A 21,301-nucleotide genomic window follows, 5' to 3' on the forward strand; every position below is an offset into this window, starting at 1 on the left:
GTTGGAGGTTTTCCGTTTGGTTGACAAACAAATTCTGGTAACCCTATGGACATATTCCGTCTATGTGAGATAAATACAAATCTTTCCTTCTAGTGTAAATTGTAAAAGAGAACAAATACTCTACAAAAAAGTAAAAAAAAAGGTGTAGACCGATTAAAGGCCTACAGTTCAGGCCAAAATTTCTATTCTGTTTTGATTAGGTAATTTAATATATGTATATAAATAAATAAAACCGCTTACGTTTAAATTTAATAATAATAATAATAATAATAAACCCAACGGATTAATACCCTCCAAAGCCCGCCCAACCGACACGAGGGGCGCATCCGCATGACGCACGGATTTGTTTTTGTTTTTGCCGAGTTGTTGATAGGCGGAGGTTTGTTAAGCGTCGAGATCTAAAACTGCTCAGCTACAGAATAAAAATCATCAGCTGAGTATTATATACATAACAGTAGAAAATTATACATATAGTAAATTGTTAAATAAGTTAAGGATTTAGCATATAAAGATTTTTATTTTTTATTTTTATTTTTATTTTGTTACGAGTTAAGATAGGATAGGACAGTTTTCCTTATAGTAAAAAGTGAATCCGTTATATCAAATGAATTCGAGTGAGAGTTAAAATCATAACACAAACACCGGAAAGGTTCATTTAATTCGAAGTTAGTTCTACACTGCCTCAAAAGAAGAGGTTTGTAATGTCTTGACGCTCGTGATGGGATATTGAAGTTTACTTCGTTCAAAAGAAAGGGGCTAGAAATTAGTCCATTCAGTAGTTTAGCCATAAATAATACTCCTAGCATTTCTCTACAGCTAGCGAGAGTTGGAAGATTTATAAGCCTTAACCGACTAGTATAAGGTGGAAGATTATATGCAGAGTCCCAATGAAAATTCCTTAAAGAAAAAAGTAAAAATTGCTTCTGTATTGACTCAAGCCTATCTGCATGAACTTGATATCGCGGATTCCAGACTACTGATCCGTATTCTAGTATCGGCCTAACCAATGTGGTAAAAAGGGCTTTGGTTACATAAGGGTCACTAAATTCTTTAGACCATCTCTTCACGAATGATAGAACACCTCTAGCCTTATTGGCAGTAGTCATAATATGAAGGTTGAAACTAAGTTTAGCATCCATCGTAACTCCCAAGTCAACAAAATAATTTACTGATGCAAAACAAAAATTATCAATTACGTAAGAGGCTGCTGGCAAAGATCTCCGAGAGAAACACATGAACTTACATTTATTGATGTTCAGCGGCATTGAATTCGCGTTGCTCCAAGCAACTAAGCAGTTTAAATCCGCTTGAAGCAATGGACGTTCTTCAATAGACTCATAAGACCTAAAAAGTTTTACATCATCAGCATACATTAAAATTTTGGAATATTTTATTATGGTACAAATATCGTTAATAAATAGCAAGAACAGAATTGGACCGAGATGACTGCCCTGTGGGACGCCAGAGGGAACATTAATGACCTCTGAAAGAGTATTTTTAAAAATTACTTGTTGCGTTCTACCGCAGAGATAAGAAGATATCCACTGAGTGAAACCTGGTTGGAAACCAAGTCGATCTAGCTTGTGGATAAGCAATGAATGGGAAACTTTGTCAAATGCTTTACTGAAATCAGTGTAAATAACATCGGTGTGAAGATTTTCTCTAAATCCATTAGAAACATGCGTTGTGAATTCAAGTAGGTTGGTAATGGTAGATTTGCCTCTACAGAATCCATGTTGAGAGTTTGCAATCAATGCAGAAATGGAAAATGTTAGCTGATTAGTAACAATGGCTTCAAACACCTTTGGGATGGCAGACAATTTTGCAATTCCTCGATAATTTTCTACACATGACCTACTGCCGTTTTTGTGGAGGGGTATTAGAAAAGATTCCTTCCAAGCAAAAGGAAAAACTCCATGTTTTAGGGACATGTTGAATAAATCAGTTAGGGGCAGATAAATGTGTTCTGCACATCTTTTGAGAAAACATGTGGGAATTAGATCAGGACCGTATTTATAAGATTCCTTCAAAGAAGTTAAATATGTAAGAACCTCTTCTGGAGATATTGATGGAATATTAATTGCGTTAAGTGAGTCAAGTTCATACGGGTATTCACTAGACAAAGAAATTAATTCAGCGGAATAGTTAGATTTGAAAAATTGTGCAAATAAATTAGCAATAACTTGATCGTCGCTAGAGAAATCATCACGGTATTTCATACCAGAAGGAAAGCCTTTAACCCTACGTTTAGAGTTCACGAAATTATAGAAAGCTTTCGGATTGCAAGTTATTTTCTTTTTCATGGCACAGAGATAGGTATTGTAACACTTTTTATTTAATTCAAAATATTTATGACGCAATATAGAGTACTTCAAGTAGTCGGAGTGTGACCCCGTCTTCTTGTACAGCTTGAAGGAACGCGTTTTTTTGCTTTTTAAAGATTTCAGTTCTTTAGTGTACCATATTTGGACTAGTTCAGTGAAAACACGTTTACGCTTAGGTACATGTCTGTCCAGAATAGCGTGAATGACGGCGTTGAAGTCAGAAACGTTTTTGTCAATATCTGCACCGTATTTGGGCCAACCTATTGTAGATAAAATTTGGTTGAGTTTATTAAAATTAGCCTTCGCGAATTCGAATCTAAAACTAGAGTCGGTTTCTGTGGTAGTGCAACTACGAGAACTTTCTTCCAATTCGTAAACTATTTCCAGCGAAGGATGGTAAGGATCCTCAGGTACAGTAAGAGGTTCACCCCTCCTAAGAATGGAATGCAATAGGAAAAAATGCAAATAGGAAAATTAAAACGATTCTGCTATCTATCAGAACAGGTAGAAACTGATTTTCGCATGTTCGAAAATACAAAACTATACGATTTGCAGAGCATGTGGGCAATTTCAAAACAGAAATGAACGTGAAAATATTAAACGAAAAGGCTTTGCATAACATGCCTTATAATTAGCTTATATAACCGCTCGATACGATTATACTTGACAGCCACTGTTCAATCTTTGACTTTGCTGTGTCTATAAATACGAAACAAAGCAGATGCAAGCAATGACGTGCTATATGTGGAATATTTAGAGTTAGATTAGAAGACGTTTACACAAATAAACCTCCTTTGTTCTTTATTTACCTTTAACACATTGTCCATTTAATATCCATGTTACTATGTAATTAATTCAGCTTATCATTATACCTTTCATGAACATGAAATGGTAATTAACTTTGGTCCGATGTTTGTAACGTTGAGAAATATAAAAGATAGACCCACTATTAAGTATACCGAATTGATCAGGGCGACGAACTGAGTTGATATAGCCATGTCCGTCTGTCTGTTTGAACGCAAACTAGTCCCTCAAATTTTGAGATATATCAATGAAATTTGGCACAAGGATGTATTTTTGTATTATATTAGACATTTGTCGGATCCGGTAGGATCGGACCACTATAATATATATCTCCCATACAACCGATCGTTCAGATAAGACGATTTGGGTCATTCCTGCCGCAATTTAGAAAGTATAAATGTGAAACTCGGTGATATATATTCTAATATATCATAGAAGATATCCTGAAAAAATCACTTTGATCGGAGCTATTTATAGTATATGTCCCACACAACCGATCGTTCAGATAGAAAGATTTTTGGCAATTTCTCCCTTAATTTTAAATATAAAAACGTTAAACTTGGTGATATTTATTCTAATATATCATAAAAGATTTCATGAAAAAATCATTTCGATCGGAGCTATATATAATATATATCCCATACAACCGATCGTTCAGATAAAAAGATTTTTAGCCATTTCTCCCTTAATTTCCAATATAAAAACGTTAAACTTGGTGATATTTATTCTAATATATCATAGAATATTTCCTAAAAAAATCACTTTGATCGGAGCTCTATGTATATAGTATATACCTATCCCATACAACCGATCGTTCAGATAGAAAGATTTTTGGCCATTTCTCCCTTAGTTTCCAATACAAAAACGTGAAACTTCGTGATATATATTCTAATATATCATAGAAGATTTCCTGTAAAAATCATTTCGATCGGAGCTATATATAATATATATCCCACACAACCGATCGTTCAGATAAGGGGGTTTTTTGCCATTTTTTATTTTATATATATCTTAAAAATCGTTTAGGTGTGTGCATCTGCTCACTATATATTTCTTATCTTATACATCCGATTATTTGGAGATTACGAACGGGATAAGATTATTGTTCAGCGCCATTCATGAAAGGTATGGAGTCTTCGGCTGTGTCTCGTCCTTACTTGTTTTTGTTTGTTATGAGGTAGATATAAATGCATATGGGTAGGCAAATTCATTTATTGTTTACAACAGAAATTTCTGCAAATATACAAATTTAGTCTTACTTAATAGAATATACCAGGCAGTTGCGATTCGCAATTCAAGTGATGAATTGGTAGCATTTCTCAGAAATATGGGGGCTAAACGGCAATCATCAATAGATATCAATATAAATTTGAAGAGCCCGATTTTTGGTGTTCGACATATGCAGTGCTTTCTAATTTTCTGTGGACTATGTTTAATTTATGCAATGCGGGTAAATATTTCTGTTGCCATAGTGGCTATGATGGACAGGAAGGGTGCGAATCCTGATTTTCCGGTGAGCGTGAACATGTAATTATGTGCATAATAACACCGTTCAAAATTATTTCAACTAACAATATTATAAGCATGGTATAGGAAACAAAGCAATTCCATTCGCAAAAATTAAGCAGATTATAACATTCGTGCTACCATCTCGACTAAACAAAAATGTTTCATTTTTTTTGTTGTTTCAATAAATTGCAATTTGTGGGCTCTTAAAATATTGGAAAACTTGTCAACTTATTTCTTCAAGGCATATATACTGCAAGTGGAGGGCACTAGTCATCGGAAAAAAAAAGAAAAATATATACAAATTTTGTGGCCCTATTAAAGAACCACAAGACAGCCCCTGCCGCTTGTATCGCCCGATTTTTTTTATAAATTTCCAACATACTGCAAAACATCGAAAGCTACACTTTAGCTTCAAGGCAGTGCTTAAAAGTGGTTTTTTATATAAATACCGTACCACTCGGCTTTGACGGCTTGAAATTCCTAAGCATCAAACGCCTTGTCAATGTTAAATTCGCTCGAACATCTGGTAAGAATGAAGATATGGTTCAAGCAGCTTTTATGGCGATCAGCTAACAAGCTTCATGTCTGTCAGCACTGCCTTCTCCAACACAATCATTGAGATTTATACAGGTACGCTCTCCTATGTACTCGAGGTTTAGCCTTAGGCTATGTAAAACGAATGTCTCACTGAAAAAAGTCTAAACCACGATGAGACATAAAATACGATTCCAAAGCTATTACATATGTACATATTTTTCAAACGCCTAAGGATTTCTCTCTTCTCGATACAAAGTATTGGCCAGGGAAGTGCAATCGTAAATATCAACATCACTTAAAGTTTCTACTAACAACTTTTGAAAATTTCATAAATTAATTTATCTTTTACTTCTTCGTTTAAAAATACGGATCTCTGCCACAAAGAACTACTGGTACTAAATGATTCTAGGTAAAACCTTTTTGTAAATAATCCCCGATATATACCCTTAAATAACCTATAATATATGTAGGATTGCTTGTTTTTTGCTTTAATTGGATTGTGGTTTGACGTGGCGGGTCCCAAGCCCAGCGCACATCCCGCTCAGGGGGATGAAAATATTATTTGCACGTTTATATAGCGAGCCGCTTGATTCAAGACAGACGCCCGCTTGCAGCCGCACCTCGTGGTGGGCAGACGCTGCCAATGAAGGGGATCTCCCTAGAGAGCCCTTAAACCGAGTATGTCAGAGTGGCCTAGCCTGAAAGAAAATGTTTCTATCGGAACGCGCCTATGGAAGCAGAGGAAGAGGGCGGCCCCACTCCGCTGGAAGGATCAGGTGGAAAACGATTTCAACTCCCTTGGTGTGACCGATTGGCGCGATTTGGCAGAGAGAAGAAGCGACTGGCGCGCCTTGTTGGACGGCCATAACCGTTTTAACGGTTAAGCGTCAATTAAGTAAGTAAGTAATATATATGATTGGATTGGGCAACGCTAAGTTTTGACATCAATAATCTGATTTTTTAATCAAAAGTGACAATCTCATAATGACAATGGAATTACCTTCTTTCTTATACCATAATGATAAGAGCTTTACATATGAGGAGTTCCTTATCAAATTATTCTCAGTAAGTTTTTCTTGTTCAATACCCTGCAGAAAAATTATCAATTGTTCAAAGGAGCTAGGTAAACTTTTGACTTTGAGTTGACTACGAAAAATCAGTTTTGGCGACCACTGTAACTCACAAATTGAAAAAAATTAAATCGAATTATGTATGTATGTATTTCGAAGTAAAAAATTATTTGTGGAAAAACATTGTTAAATACAAAAAAAAAAAAACAATGTCACCTTTTCGTGCCACATCGCATGCTATTTTAGGACTTCCATTTTTTTGAAAATTGCAGAAAACACCTATAGATAATCGTTTTGTCTGGCCACAATAGGGCCGCCACGTTTGGCGTAGAAAGGAGCAAAAAATCGGGAGGAAGCGTGTTTAACCTGCAGTCGCGTCAATATACATATGTATGTATAAACGTATTTATATTCAGGCGCAATTACGGCAATAATATCACACAGGACTTCATCAAAATGGTATGCTAAGAAACATTTGGTTCCTCTCAGGCCAAGCAGGACCGTATATCCTTACAGTTTTCCCGACCGTAAAGAGATAAAAGGTAACCAAAATGCAAAGGAGAGGTAGATCCTGATCGAACGTCACACCTAGTATTTTTGGTAGTCGGTAACGCAATGCCATCGACGTCGATGTCCAATATGGTCGAAATTTGTTTCGTGTATGTTGTTAATAAGTTCGCCGATTATTTGGCCGGTGCCAATGTCAGGTTTCATGAGCGGAACAACTGGAGAATTTAGGGAGATAGTTGTTTGTTTAATTGCATAGGTCATCGATAGATGGGCCGGGACCTGTAGCCATTATCACGCCGTCATCGGCGTAACAATGGTAATTTCTTCTGGTGGCGAAGGTAGCTTCGATATATAAGTTTGGAAAGGTTGAACAGGGGTTTCCACGGGGGGTTCCACAGGGTGGTGTCCTATCCCCGCTTCTCTTTAATTTTTACATATCAAAACTCCCTTTCCCACCAGAAGGAGTCACAATCATTTCCTATGTTGACGACTGCACGATTATTTGTATAGTGTAGTATTTGTTAAAGTATTGTTCCTTTTTCCCATTTTTGAAAGTAGGCGTGGATATACTCTGACTTCGAATATTTTCAAAACCAATAAATCGTCGACGATGCTGTAAGAGCTGCTAACTCCATCCACCAAATTTTCACAGCATGGCAAGTTAAAATGTATTGAAATTTTATGGAGTTAGCAGCTTTCCATAATTTAGTTGGAGCTGGTGATTCTGGACAATAAACACATACTTTTCTTTTACCATCATATGGAGAATTTTTCTCCCACTCCACCATTATCCAAAAGTTGTTTTAATTTAAATGTGGAGCTTTTTCAACATCGTCGACGATTTCAATTTATTCTCAAGTTATACTGTTAATGGACCGAATTTGTTGATCCTAAACCATCGACACTTGGTAAAGTATCGGGCACCAGTATGGAGGCAAAGTATCGACACTTTACTCAGTACTTTGAAAAAAGCATTGAGTAGGAAATACTTAAGTATTTTTTGAACGCATCTATATGAAAAGCTTCATAGTGGCTCGGCCATAAGTTTATTGGGAACCAGCATACATATACTTAGCTTATTTTTATGTTGGACATATGCACGATAACTTGCAAAAGAAAATGATATCAGGTCTCACTTATTTTAAATTTCCATTAAAAAGTTGGTTTTGTTCAGGGAAATAATATTTTAGTTAGTGCTCCTTTTTATTTTTCGTTCAAAATCGGCATGGCCGTACTTTCATATTTTATGCCGACTCCGAACGGTAGCTGCAATACAGATTCATTTGCACTGAGAAGCTTTTCATGGCAGACATACACTCGGCGTGTTTTCCAAATTACTGACGAGTGGCGACCCGCTTAGACAAACCTTTTCCTAATTGAAACAAGTTTTTTCTAAGTTTTCGATGATGCTTTGTGTGGGGCTTGAACCCTAAATCTTCGTGCAGACCACGCTACCATCACACCACAGCTGCCGCCAATGGCATCCCCATGAAGAATTGAATTTTCCATCAGCAAAGCATCAGGATAAAGAAATCGCATCACAGGGTGCTAACTTGCTTAGTTTAAAATATACCGGCGATATCATTTCCAATCCTACCATAGCTGTTGATGTTGGTTGACGGCATTCGGTTTTCAATAGAACTTTATTTAGACCAAGCAGCTTCATTTCGCGCTGTCAAAATATAAATTGAAGTCGTAAGTATCACTGTTTATGTAATTGCAAAAATACGACTCGAAAGTTTAGGAAGAAATGCGAATATGGGGAGGCCTTTGTATATTGCGAATCCGCTGTCTGGTACGACCTTAACTTCTACTACGTTAGATTCTTCGAAACTTCGGGTGCACTCACTTGAAAGATTTGTTATCCATGAGATGTTTGGAACTGACATTACAATCTATCATGAAAGAAAGTTAGAGATTGATAGTTAGATCCGCCAATGGTTTTCTGAAATGTAGTTGCAAACAGGTATAAGGAAGTCTGGTTAAACATTTCTAACGTTGGGAGAAATGCTTCCGCCATAGCTCAAACATGCTCTTGACACTGCAATTTCTCGAATCTCTCTTTTACGTGCATTATTTTTATCATGCATAAATTTTTTCGGTAATTATGAAGGCTTTGATAAGTGAAGAAATTGAACTGATTCGAGAGAAAGCTGTTTATTTTGGATAATTTCACCCGATCGAGCAGTTTACTCCGTAAGCTATGTATCTTCGACTTTCAATTAGATTTAATTGATAATTAGCTTTAAATACTAGAATTGTTTTTTAAGACCAAAATTTTTCTCCATGACAACCTTCAAAGTAAAGTTTAAACACTTCGGTCAACAATTATAAATTTAAGAAGCAGATAAAACTCTTCAGCTTTTCAGTTCTAACTTAGAATAATTTTTTCTCTAAATTTTATTCTTAAAACTGTCTCCAGCTTTCTTCAAATGAAAATATTTATATTGTTCTAACACTTTTACTTACAGGAATACAAATGGTCTGAGCAAACAAAATCGCATATTTTAAGCAGCTTCTTTTGTGGGTATGTATTCGCGCAGATACCAGCAGGCGCCTGGTCGCGACGTTTTGGCGGTCATTTAATCTTATTGATGAGCGCAAGTTTGAGCAGTATGCTGGCACTACTCACACCGCTTAGCGCTGATGTGGGCGATTGGCCGTTATTATGTGCTCTGCGCTTCTTCCAAGGTTTATTTCAGGGTGCAACATCTCCCGCGCTAGCAACGTTGATGGCCAAATGGGCACCGATCGAAGAACGTAGTGCCATGCTAACATATTGCTCGTCCGGTCTCGAATTGGGCATAGTTATCATGTTGGCGACTAGCGGTATGCTTTCCTCTTCTAGCTGGGGGTGGCCAAGCACTTTTTATATACCGGGCGGTTTGGGTTTACTATGGTCAGTCATATGGTTTTTGTTCGGTGCAAGCACACCAAATGACTGTAAATATTTATCACCAGCTGAGCGTACACTTATTTCCATCTCCTTGGATACAAATGGAAATAGCGAAAAATGCAATACAGTAGTGCATCTAATACCGTGGAAAGCCATTTTAGCATCACGCCCATTCCTTGTGCTGGTCCTTAGCCAATGTGCAAGTAGTTGGTGTTTTTGGACTCTACTCACTCAAATACCATCATATATTAAAAGCGTGCTCGGAAAAGATATACAAAGTAATGCATATTTTTCGGCTCTGCCATATCTCATGATGCTTCTCCTTTCTTTGACTCTATGCCCCATTGCAAGTTATCTAGAGAAGTCGAAACGTTTGAAAGCCACTGTTAGTCGTAAAATTTTTAATACCATCGGACAGTGGGTGCCTGCAGTTACGCTCGTATATTTGGGATTTTTACGAACCGACGAAGGAGATTTAGCCATCGTCCTATTAACATTGACTGTAACAATTAGTACTGTTACACATTTTGGCTTTCAAGTAAATCACCTTGATTTGTCACCGCACTTTGCCGGCACTCTAATGGGTATCGCGAACTCAGCAGCATACGTAATGAGCTTCATAGCTCCACTACTTGTGGGCTATATCGTAACAGATACGGTAAGTTATATAGACAATTTAAGGATAACAATAAATCAATCAATATTAATACACTAAAATGTTATAAAACATGTTTGTCCATTGAAAGCATTTACAAAACCCATTTTATTTATTAATACTAACATACTAAAAACAGCTCGGACCAAGACGAATTGAGTACAAGATGGTGTTGTCTCATAAGCTGATTGCTTCTTCTTGATATTTTCCACACAATTCCTTGGTGCAGGACAATGTCAGTAAAACGTAGTCGACTCAAATTTCCTTTGAAGTTGACTTTTTGCTGTACGGTGAATTGGGCTGAATTCGTTTTGATATCAACTTTTCTTGGCTCGGGAGAACCCGAATATTACACGGCGAGGTGTATCCTCTCACATATTGTTAAAAGCCGCGGCACAATGAAACTTGGCGATTGAAGTTTACTTCGCATTGCCCATTCACATACAAAATTTCGCTGGGCACTGTTCTCGCTATGCAACAAAAATACTTGCTAACATATTTTGTGTCGTATTCATTTCTTATATTGCAGTTTTTAATTGCAAAAAATGTTAGAAAAGTTACCAACTAGTGGGAAAAATAATTTAACTTGCAAAGTGTGCCAGCACCCTTAGTCAAAGCAAATGTCAAATTCTTCTTCTTATTCTTTGCTTGCAACAAAAGTTGCAAGTTGGTTACTTTTTCATATCAGATGGCGCTAGTGTCGATCAATCTACCGTTCTCCTTAAAAATACATACAATACACTCATAATGCATAAGATTGAGTTAAACGCATTTATATAAAAAAGTACTTATCTGGCGGGGCTTTTAATTCCCACTGAGTTGTGAGTAAATGTGTAAAATTGTTTGCATATTTTTTAAAGGTTTACACGAACAAACGATAATACAGTAGAATCACGAAAAAATTAACCAAAATGTTCTACGGGTATTTTACTTCTCCAAAATATTAACTTTTCCAAGCGGTTTTCAAATTGGAAAAAATACAGTAATAAACGTAGTTTTTGGGATATAACACATTGAATTTATTAAAATGACTTAGGTCTAATCATTACAAACTTAGATTTAATTTGTACTGGCTGATTTCAAGCTCACAAAACATACATATTAATTTATGCACATTGTAAATATCGACGTGCCATACGAAAAGTAACACTTAAAAATTTGTTTGCAAAGATATTTCCATTTCATTAAAATTTGTACGTAAATTATGATTGAATGGTGTTATTTGTGAAGTATCTTGAGAGGATTTCCCCACAAATTTTGAGGTGGCGAATAGCGTGTCGTTTTTTAAAATTTGCTAGCCATCCATCACTTTTATTAATTTTTTTTCCGAGGTGCATTCTGGCAAATTCGAGTTAAGGCTTTAAAGTTGGACCACTCATCGCACAATTGCGCTGTATTTGGTTCAAGAATCATTTGTACGACCTTGTCTCAAGAACGGGATATTCCGATTTATGCAGAGTTTTCTAGGTTGCTACCTCATTGCATGACGTTTTTTCTTTATTTTTGATATCGCCGCTTAAGTACATTGTAATGCAACGCCAATCGATTTCCGTGAATACCTTCATACATTTTTCTTAAAATGTCGGCTTTTTGATGCAAATTTGATCTGGATCCCGATGATTTTTTCTGTTTTTCACCCATTTTTTTAACACAAGCTTTACGCATCTCACAAGTTTAAATATGTCAAGGGATGGCAATACTTACGACAAGGTCTTCCGAGATATGTAAAATGAATACATAGACACGGTTTATACTAATTAATATGTTTAATTATATGTATTGAATGTTAAAAAAGTTTAATAAAAGATATCAGGTTTAATTATGAATTGATTTGTCTGATTTTTCACGTTGCATCTTTGAATCTCCGAATAACACTTTCTTTGCAATCGGGAATATATGAAGAGTAAGGATTGCAAAGTGTCAATGGTATTTTAGGGTTGCCAAGTAACAGCTCGGCCTATACTGACGTGAATTCGTCCTCGATTTCTTCGGAGGTGATGTCTGCGATGTCTAGCTCTGGACTGTTCTCGCACCAAGGTTTTATTTTTGCTGGAATCAAATACTGAGCTGAATTTTCGCGTTTTAATTTGCATGCCCGGTATATCTTCGATTAAATACCGATCATTATCTAAGAGTTTTGCGATCCGGTACGGGCCACGATATTTCGGTATTAATTTGCGCGATTCACCGATTGCAGGTGGTTCGGTTTCGATAAGTATTAAATCATTTTCTTTGAATTTGTGCGGGGTTAGATGCTTAGCATCGAAACGTTTCTTCCATTTCGACCTTTCGCGTTATTTATTTTGTCGATGATATTAACCGGATCTTCGTGATCGAAAGTATCATTGTGTACAGCTGCTAGCAATCGGATATGCGCGATATCGCGGAGATTAAAGTCAAATATAAGTTCGTTAGGGGTAAACCCAGAGAACTGTTCTTCTGCGAATTTACGGTCCATTGCAGGTTGCGTAGTATTAAGTCCCATTCCTTTGCGTTTTCAGTTGTAGTATGTAGATAGTTCAATATCGTTTGGTTAGCGCGCTTGACTTGACCGTTTGAACGCGGCGTTCTTACTGCGATTTTAACGTGTTTGATATTATTTTGTTCGCAATACATTTCGAAATTCTTTGAGGTAAATGCGGTACTTCTGTCCGTTATTATTTGTGACGGTAAACCGAAACATGTTGTAATTTCATTGAGACAATTTATAACATGTGATGTTTTTGTGTCGCGCACGGGTTTGACAATTAAATATTTAGTAAATGCGTCAGATATAGCAAGTATGTAGCTTGCCCTTTTTGCTGCGTACGAAGGGACCTAAATGATCGATGTGGAGTGTTCGTAAAGGAATCGGATCTACACTACCGTAGTGGAGACTTCCTTCGACTTTACCGGGACGCGTTTTCCTGTACAAGCATTCGATACAAGCGGCTATATAGTTTTTGACGTATTTCCTCATCTACGAAAACCAAAACGTTTGCCGAATACGTTCAATTGTTTTGTCGATAGCGAAATGACACATTTTATCGTGGCAGAGTTCCACAACTCGCCACCTTACTGCCTTTGGTGCGACAAACTTCATGCCGTCGTCTTCTTTATGGTATAGTCGATGATTATGAATTTTAAAACCTTTACGTAGTTCTGTAGTAGTATAGCGTCCTCAGTCACAAGACGAACAGACTACATGATTCCCTACCTGCACTTTGAGGGAGATCTTAAGGCCACAATAGAGGTGGACGGTTGGCGCAAGGGTGCGCAAATGGCGGACGAGGCGATACATGTGTACACCGATGGTTCCAAAATAGTGGAAGGAGTAGGGTCTGCGGTATACTGCGCTGATCCGGAATTAAGCAGATCCTACAGGCTGCCGGATTACTGTAGCGTTTTCCAAGCGGAAATATTAGCCGTAACCAAAGCAGTAGAAACCCTGGAAGAGAATAGCTTAAGCTGCAACCGTGTTAACTTTTATATTGACAGTCAAGCAGCAATTAAGGCAATAATCTCGCATAGCACAGCATCTAAATGCGTGTTAGAGTGTAAGCAGTCTCTGGAGAGAATCGGGACAGGGAGAAGCATACATCTATATTGGGTCCCAGGGCATATGGGAATAGATGGGAATGAAAAAGCGGACGAATTAGCTAAAAAGGGCGCATCCCTTGAAGCTTGCTCCGTAGACGTTCCAATTAGATTGGGCGAGATTAAGCGAAGGCGAGAGGTGCACATGATCGACCAAGCAGAAAAGGCGTGGGTTCAAGCGCGGGGCTGTAAAGTGTCGAAGATTATGTGTAGGTCTTACAACCTTAGACTAACACAGTTGCTTCTATCATTAAAAAGAGAGGACTGTAGACTCATGACGGGTATTCTGACTGGACACTGCCTTCTGGCGTCACATGCCTTTAAATTAGGCTTGGTCAGTGATAGCAGGTGTAGGAAGTGCGGGTTGGAGGAGGAAACGATCGAGCACGTTCTGTGCTCGTGCCCTGCACTTGCCAGGCTAAGACTCCAGCTATTAGGAGTGATACAGCTGTCAGATCTAGAAGCAGCAAGTGGCTTAAGTCCTAGGAAGCTTCTAGTATTTGCCAAGAGGACGGAGTTATTTTATAACATAGGTCCTGGTTTTTGATAGGGTTTTTCAGTTTGGTCGTTAAAACAAACTTCTGGTAACACTACGGACTCATTCAGTCTATGTGAGGTCCTCATGGACCGGCCAGTTCAACCTACCTACCTACGTAGTTCTGTTGCACGCGGTGAATTAACTTTACCAGTTAATATAGCGATGATTTCAGTTAAATCGGGATCCTGTAGTTGCATTGTGTATAACCAATCGTCGAAGTTCGAATCTACTTGTAATATGAAACCTGCTGGTTCAACGTCATTAGCGGGTTCATCTGGTGAGCGACTCAAAGCAGCAACGTGAGCTAATGAGCTTCCAGACCGATGTACGCTCTCAAAATCGAATTCTAAGAGTTTCAACCACCATCGGGAAATTTTTGGTTTCAACTCTTTGTTGTCGCGAATCCTTACTATTGCTGAGCAATCAGTAACCATACGGAATCTTCGGCCTAATAGATATAAACGGAAACGTTCAAGAACCTAGACCACGGCGAGCGATTCTAATTCGTAGGAGTGATACCGACTCTCAACATCTGTGGAATGTCTACTATAATACATGACCGGTTTCCAATTCGTACCGTCCACTGACTGTAGCAGTAGACCTGCAAGACCAATGCTACTTGCGTCAGTGTGTACCTCATGCTGCGCCTTTGAATCGTGTAAGGCCAACACAGGTTCGTTCGTAAGTATCTCGATGATTCTACTAAATGCTTCTTGCTGTTGTTTTTCCCAAACAAATTTGTTTTCGTTGACTTTGTGCAATAATCGTGTGAGCGGTCTCGTTATCAAAGAATAGTTGGGTACGAACTTTCTGAAAAACCCAGTAAGCCCCAAAATCTTCTTAAATCGGCGATATTTTTAGGTTGTGCGAAATTTCGTATGGCGGATACTTTACGAGTACCTGGCCTTATTCCTTTTTCGTTGATTATATGACCAAGATATTCGATCTCAGCCTGCAAGAACTTACATTTCCCTAAGCGCAGTGTTAATCCTGACTCACGAAGTATAGCTAAGAATTTACTGATACGTTGCAAACCCTCTTCTATTGTACGACTGGGAATAATAACGTCATCCAGGTAGGCGAGTACTTCACCGGGGTTCATTTTCGAAATAATTTTGTTCATCACAGCTTGAAATACGGCCGGAGCGTTCACCAAACCAAATGGCATACGGTTGTATTCGTAATGGCCATCGGTTGTTACGAATGCTGTGAATTTCTTACAGTCCTCATCAATTGCTATTTGATGGTACCCCATTCTTAAATCTAGTGACGTAAAATATTTATTACCTGCCAACTGAGCATAGTGTTCCTCCAATATCGCCATCGGGTACGATTGTTTGACGGTAATTTTGTTCAAGCAGCGGTAATCAACGCAGAGACGATTTTCTCCGTTGCTTTTCTCCACGAGCACGGCTGGAGAAGCATAAGGCGATTCGGATGGGCGTATAATATTATTTTCGACCAATCGTTTATAATACCGGATATAATCGGGCGTTTCGCGAACGGGACGTGGTAGGGTTTATTACTCACCGGAGTATCTTTATTAAGTTCGATTTTAAACGTAGCTACGGTACAACAACCAAGTTCGGTAAACTTTTCGGCAAACACGTCGCGATACGTATTCAACATGTTCGATAGCTTTTCGTTTTCATTTTGATTAATGTTTTCAACATTAGTTATTTTAAGTACTTTTTCAAATTTGCATTTACCACTTTCGATAATAAGACGTGATCCGTCGCGGCACAAAGTATTTGTACCGAGTAATACATTCTCACTAATTAAATGATCGCTTACAATTAGCATGACAGATTTGTATATTTCGTTATCGATTTCGAGCGATACGTTCACTTTACCACTACACAACACTTCGCCGCCACCAAAACCGTTAGGTTAACATAGCATGGAGAAATTTCACCAAGCGATTTGCAAAAAGACTACCGCGTGAGTGTGCTGGTACTACCAGGGTCGACAAAAGCATTTGTACCGATTCCATTCACTTTAATTCGTTTTATTATACCTTTTGCGTAGACAGATTCGTTTTCGAGATTTTTATCGATCGCACGTATATCTTGTTTGGTATTATTCGGACAGTTTTTGGTTTTGTGGTTTGTACGCGAACAATTTTCACATCGTTGCTTCTTCTGAGGTTCGGGACACTTTATTGAGTAGTGACCGAATTTTAAGCAATTAAAGCACTTTACATTTTCTAGCGTTTTCGTTTCACGGTTTTCAGTTTTGGTTGCACTCGTATTGCTTTGCGGATAAATTTTTGGTTTATACCCAACAAACATTTAGGTTAGAAAACGATTAGAAGACGAATCGAATTCTAATGTATTTCTCTAAGGTAGAAGGTGAGAGGACGATTTGCGAAACTGTCGCGAATTATAGCATTCTCGACAAAAAGGGGACTTCGTTCTCGATATCGAGAAAAGGGTTAGAATTCTAATCGAATTCTAACGTCAAATTCTAATGAGTTTCGAATGAGAATTTTGAAGTGATACGCAATTAAGTTCAATTATTTAAAATCAGCGCAATTTTCATTGTTTCATTATATCAAATATGTTTATTTGGTTATAATCTTATGTATTAAGAATGAGCATATTTCAAAGGCTTTTTCTTTGTTAATAAAAAATCAAACCGTACTTAAATATTGAGTTCAGCGTTGGTTTGAGGTACGGATGAGGAAGCGTTTTGTTCATGCCATTCAAATAGCACTTCAATAATCTGCTCGCTTTCCTTTTTTAACTATTTTTGATTCATTTTCACTTATAAGTATTTATTATTATATATAAAAAACTTATTTCGCAACTTGTAATATTTCCACTATTTTTATTTTGTTTGTATAACACTAAGAATGGGTGATCATGTCTTGCAAATAATCGATAACTGTGACAATAATCATAACATCGCATTTCTAGTGTTATTCGAATCGTTTCACAGTCGAATTCTAACCTAGTTCTCTAACCTAGTTTTCAATTCGAAATACATTAGAGAACTACATTAGAATTCTAATGTAAAATTACAATATTTCTCTAACGTTAGAAATTGTGTTTGCTGGGTACTGAGTAACGGGTTTTATTTCATTAAACACACTATAGTTAGAAATGTCGCGTAATAAATCGTTACAGCGCACATAATTATTCGAAATTTTTCTGCGTAAGTCAATATCGTTAATACCGTTTATGATATGTAAGGCGATAGCATCTTACGTCAGCCCACCTTTCATACCAAGCGAATACATTTTATAGTAGTATTCCTCCGGAGTTTCATTTTGCGAACGTTTTAGTTGAGATAGCTTAATATGCACTTCAGCGGTGTTTTCAGAATGCGGAAAATCGTTTCTGAAACGCGAAACGAAATGCGACCACGACACGAAAATTTCCGGAAGGAAATCAACTCATAACTTTGCTGGTCTTCGCATTTTCTGCTGTACCGCGCACAATAGCATACTTTCTTCCCAATGGTAAGCGTTTTTGAGCATTTCGACTCTTTTCACAAATTGCGTTGCGTTAAGCGATGATTCGGATATCGGATTAAACGAGGGTAACACATCTATAATGTCACGTATTTTATATACCGGATTGTAATTGTTCACAAGCGAAATTATTTGCTGCGACGGTTGTAAGTGCGCGAATGGCACATTATCAGAAACGATATAATATAGAGACATTGCATAGACGAAACATCGTGTGAGGCAAGCTTCACAAAATTCTAGTAGGTCACATTCACCACTTACCACAGCAGAATTTGTTAAACTGTATTTGTTATTTAATAATTATTTGTACACTTTTTATTCAGCTAATGTGTTCAGAATTTTAACTTTTACTCACTAAAACTCCAATCAGTGTATTTCTGTGCTTAAATTATGTTAAAAATTGTGTTAAAGTTTTTGGTGTGGTGAAAGTGACCTACTAGAATTTTGTTACGCTCCGCTGCTTTCCACCGAAGTTCGCGCATGGAATATCTTTATATTCAAAAATTTTTGACATTATAATAATTAACATTCGAGTTTGGAATTCTCTGATTCCGCGGACTGTGCACATCACCGATTACATTGTCCACATTAGCTGGACGCGTATCCGACCATGCTTGCACTGGTTGTGTTTGCACTGGTGGAATATAGTTATTTGTTGTACACATTATCGGAAAGTACGAATGCGTTGTTCTTGTTGTTACAGGCGACGAAATACAACACGGCGTAAAATCATTTCGAGTACTTATAGCATTATTATTTTGCATTGCTAAGTTTCGAATTGTGTTTTCTAACTCAGATATGCGTTCGAGTAAATGATTATTATCACTTGCACTTTGAAATTGATTTTCTATTAGATTTTCTTCTACTTTTCTTTCCACTAAATCGCATTTTTTTCCACTACTCGGAAGACCTGTTTCTGTAGCTCTGACATTTTGTTTTGATTCTTTTTTTCGTTTGATCTAATTAGATATGCGACATCTGACGGTATGGATCGAAAACTACTTTTTTTCGTTCGATCTAATTAGATATGCGACACCTGACGGTATGTATCGAAATCTACTGTTGGCAAATTTAAAACTCACGAAAGCTTATTAACGAAAGCGATATGTTTTCAAATTTCAACCGACAATTTGCAAGCGTATACATACATTTACGATTCGACTTGAACGAAGTTTCTCTGCTGACTGCGACGCGTCGTTAGCAGCAAACGATAGCAGAGGGTGTCTCAAATTTTCGCGAACGCAGCGGAGTCTCAAATTTATGCACTTGTAATTATTGAACGATTTTTACAATTCGTATGTTGCTTTTTCACATTTATTTAATATATGACGAACTAAAATGCACTTTTCACTATTTATTGGGTTGTATTTTAGTTATATATCGTTTTTTTTTCACAAGTTTTACCGGCAACTTTTCACTGTGAACGTTTTTTCTTGTTCACTTCTCACTTTTAACCTGTCAAGGGATGGCGATACTTACGACAGGGTCTTCCGAGATATGTAAAATGAATACATAGAAACGGTTTATACTAATTAATATGTTTAATTATATGTATTGAATGTTAAAAAAGTTTAATAAAAGATATCAGGTTTAATTATGAATTGATTTGTCTGATTTTTCACGTTGCCTCGTTGAATCTCCGAATAACACTTTCTTTGCAATCGGGAATATATGAAGAGTAAGGATTGCCAAGTGTCAATTGTATTTTAGGGTTGCCAAGTGACAAATATTCATGACTAACTACATTTGCGCCTCGCGACACCGTCAATAATTTTTACACAGAAATTCGGGGAATCCACAGAAATAGGGGAATACCCGCACTTATTTTTATTGCCAAACAAATGGTTGGATTTGAAAAAAAATTATGAGCTCAGAAAAGTTAACCAAGTTACCCAATATAGTTAACTTTTTAGAGCGGGACGTGCACGCTCAAGCTCGGTCAACTTAGCCGATCGATTAACTTTCTCGCGAGTTAACTTTTTCGCGATTCTACTGTATTTAAGTTGGTGTATTTATTCCCTATGTTGGTTTCAACAATTTTGTGTACTAGGTACTTTGTTGATTAAGAAAACGAAATAAAATAAAATAAAGTAAATTGAAATAAAATAAATTGAATTAAGTTAAGAGAGGGGAAGGAATGGATAGAAAATGAAGGGAAATAAAAGGAAAGGATAGAAAAGGAAGCTCTTATTAATAAACCCAATCATCAATTTCCTTTGTCCGATAAATACTCTAAGAAATGGTCTAAAATTTTTAAATTTGACAAGGTTTATATGTTTCACCCAAATGTTGCTCGGATGTATATTTTATTTACATATTAGATGATTACCAGACGATTATTTAAGTTTAACTTTAATATATTATTTTCTACTATACATTTTCTCCCACTAACAAAACATTTTAATTCATTTTCAGACAAATCTGCATCAATGGCGCATAATTTTTTCAATTTCTGGTGCTTTTAGTTTTTTTGGAAATTTATTCTTTTTATTTTTTGGCACCGCTAAAGTGCAGCCCTGGAATGATGGTTCTCAAAATAATAATAAAGTTAAGCCGCATAACAAAATTGTGAAATCGAGCAATAGCCAGAACTCGGTTTAAAAACGGAAAAAGAGTATTAGCAATTCAATAGAAGATTTAAATACGATACATTTTTTAAAGAAAATATTGATAAGATTGGCCAAACTGTCTATTCAAAACCTACAAGGTTTTATGACTTAAAAAAGCTTAATTGAAAAGCTTAATGTATAAGCCGTAAAGGCCATATTGAAGGATGCTAACATTAGACAGTATTAAAAAAGATGTATGATGCATTGTACGTACCTTATTAAGGTTGGTCTATCACTATAAAAAGCAGCGCTGCCCTTGTATTATTTAGTGCTTACAACCGACCATGGCATTTTCCCCGTTTCCTCTTTCAACAATAATATGTATGTATGCGAATGTGTGTAATAGTGTATGTCAAATATGTAAAAATATTGTATATATACAAAACTATTGTAAAACTGTTAATATATACATACATATGTAGTATTTAAAACAAAAATATAAAAAATTGTTTAATTCCTTCCTTAATATAAATAGACTTCGATATAATCTTTAACTAAGTTGGGCAATGTGCGCTCCACCTTATGTTTTTGTTCCTTATACAAATTTTTACAGTAGTTAAGTTAAAATTTGAATATCCAATTTCAACAAGATTGTGCCTTTGTTCAAAGAGACACTTCAAGTTTCTTCTGGTCCATTTATATAAAGGAATTAATTATTAAATAATTTCTTATCTTCTTTTTATTTTCTCCCTTTGTTGTATTGTCAAGGTGACCTGAACTAAGTGTAAGGTTTCATGTTTTTTGCTCAACGTGTATTTACTTAAAAACCGAACATTGTTGCATAGCCATGGGGTTTTG

General features: G+C 36.7%; 1 protein-coding gene across 2 annotated transcripts; it reads left to right on the forward strand.

Moving 5' to 3' along the window:
- Positions 1–4,410: 4,410 nt before the first annotated feature.
- On the forward strand, positions 4,411–20,868 carry LOC137247183 (sialin-like). 2 transcript variants are annotated; one of them, XM_067778283.1, is made up of 3 exons: positions 4,411–4,641; positions 9,226–10,308; positions 20,310–20,868. In XM_067778283.1, the coding sequence occupies exons 1-3, from the start codon at positions 4,456–4,458 to the stop codon at positions 20,493–20,495; spliced, it is 1,455 nt and encodes a 484-aa protein (XP_067634384.1). In that variant the 5' UTR covers positions 4,411–4,455; the 3' UTR covers positions 20,496–20,868. The 2 variants fall into 2 exon arrangements, with proteins under 2 accessions (XP_067634384.1, XP_067634385.1); XM_067778284.1 differs by having other exon boundaries at positions 4,411–4,578.
- The last annotated feature ends 433 nt before the right edge of the window (positions 20,869–21,301 follow it).

Source organism: Eurosta solidaginis, chromosome 3 (genome assembly GCF_040869045.1).
Source record: "Eurosta solidaginis isolate ZX-2024a chromosome 3, ASM4086904v1, whole genome shotgun sequence".
Classification (NCBI taxonomy): Eukaryota; Metazoa; Arthropoda; class Insecta; order Diptera; family Tephritidae; genus Eurosta; species Eurosta solidaginis.

What these genes read in the sequence shown, in the direction of transcription:
- LOC137247183 (XM_067778283.1), top strand. Translation starts at nt 4,456, where the DNA reads ATGGGGGCTAAACGGCAATCATCAATAGATATCAATATAAATTTGAAG. An exon ending in GTGCGAATCCTGATTTTCCG is followed by an intron (nt 4,642 to 9,225) that starts GTGAGCGTGAAC and finishes TTTTACTTACAG; the next exon opens with GAATACAAATGGTCTGAGCA. An exon ending in GCTATATCGTAACAGATACG is followed by an intron (nt 10,309 to 20,309) that starts GTAAGTTATATA and finishes ATTCATTTTCAG; the next exon opens with ACAAATCTGCATCAATGGCG.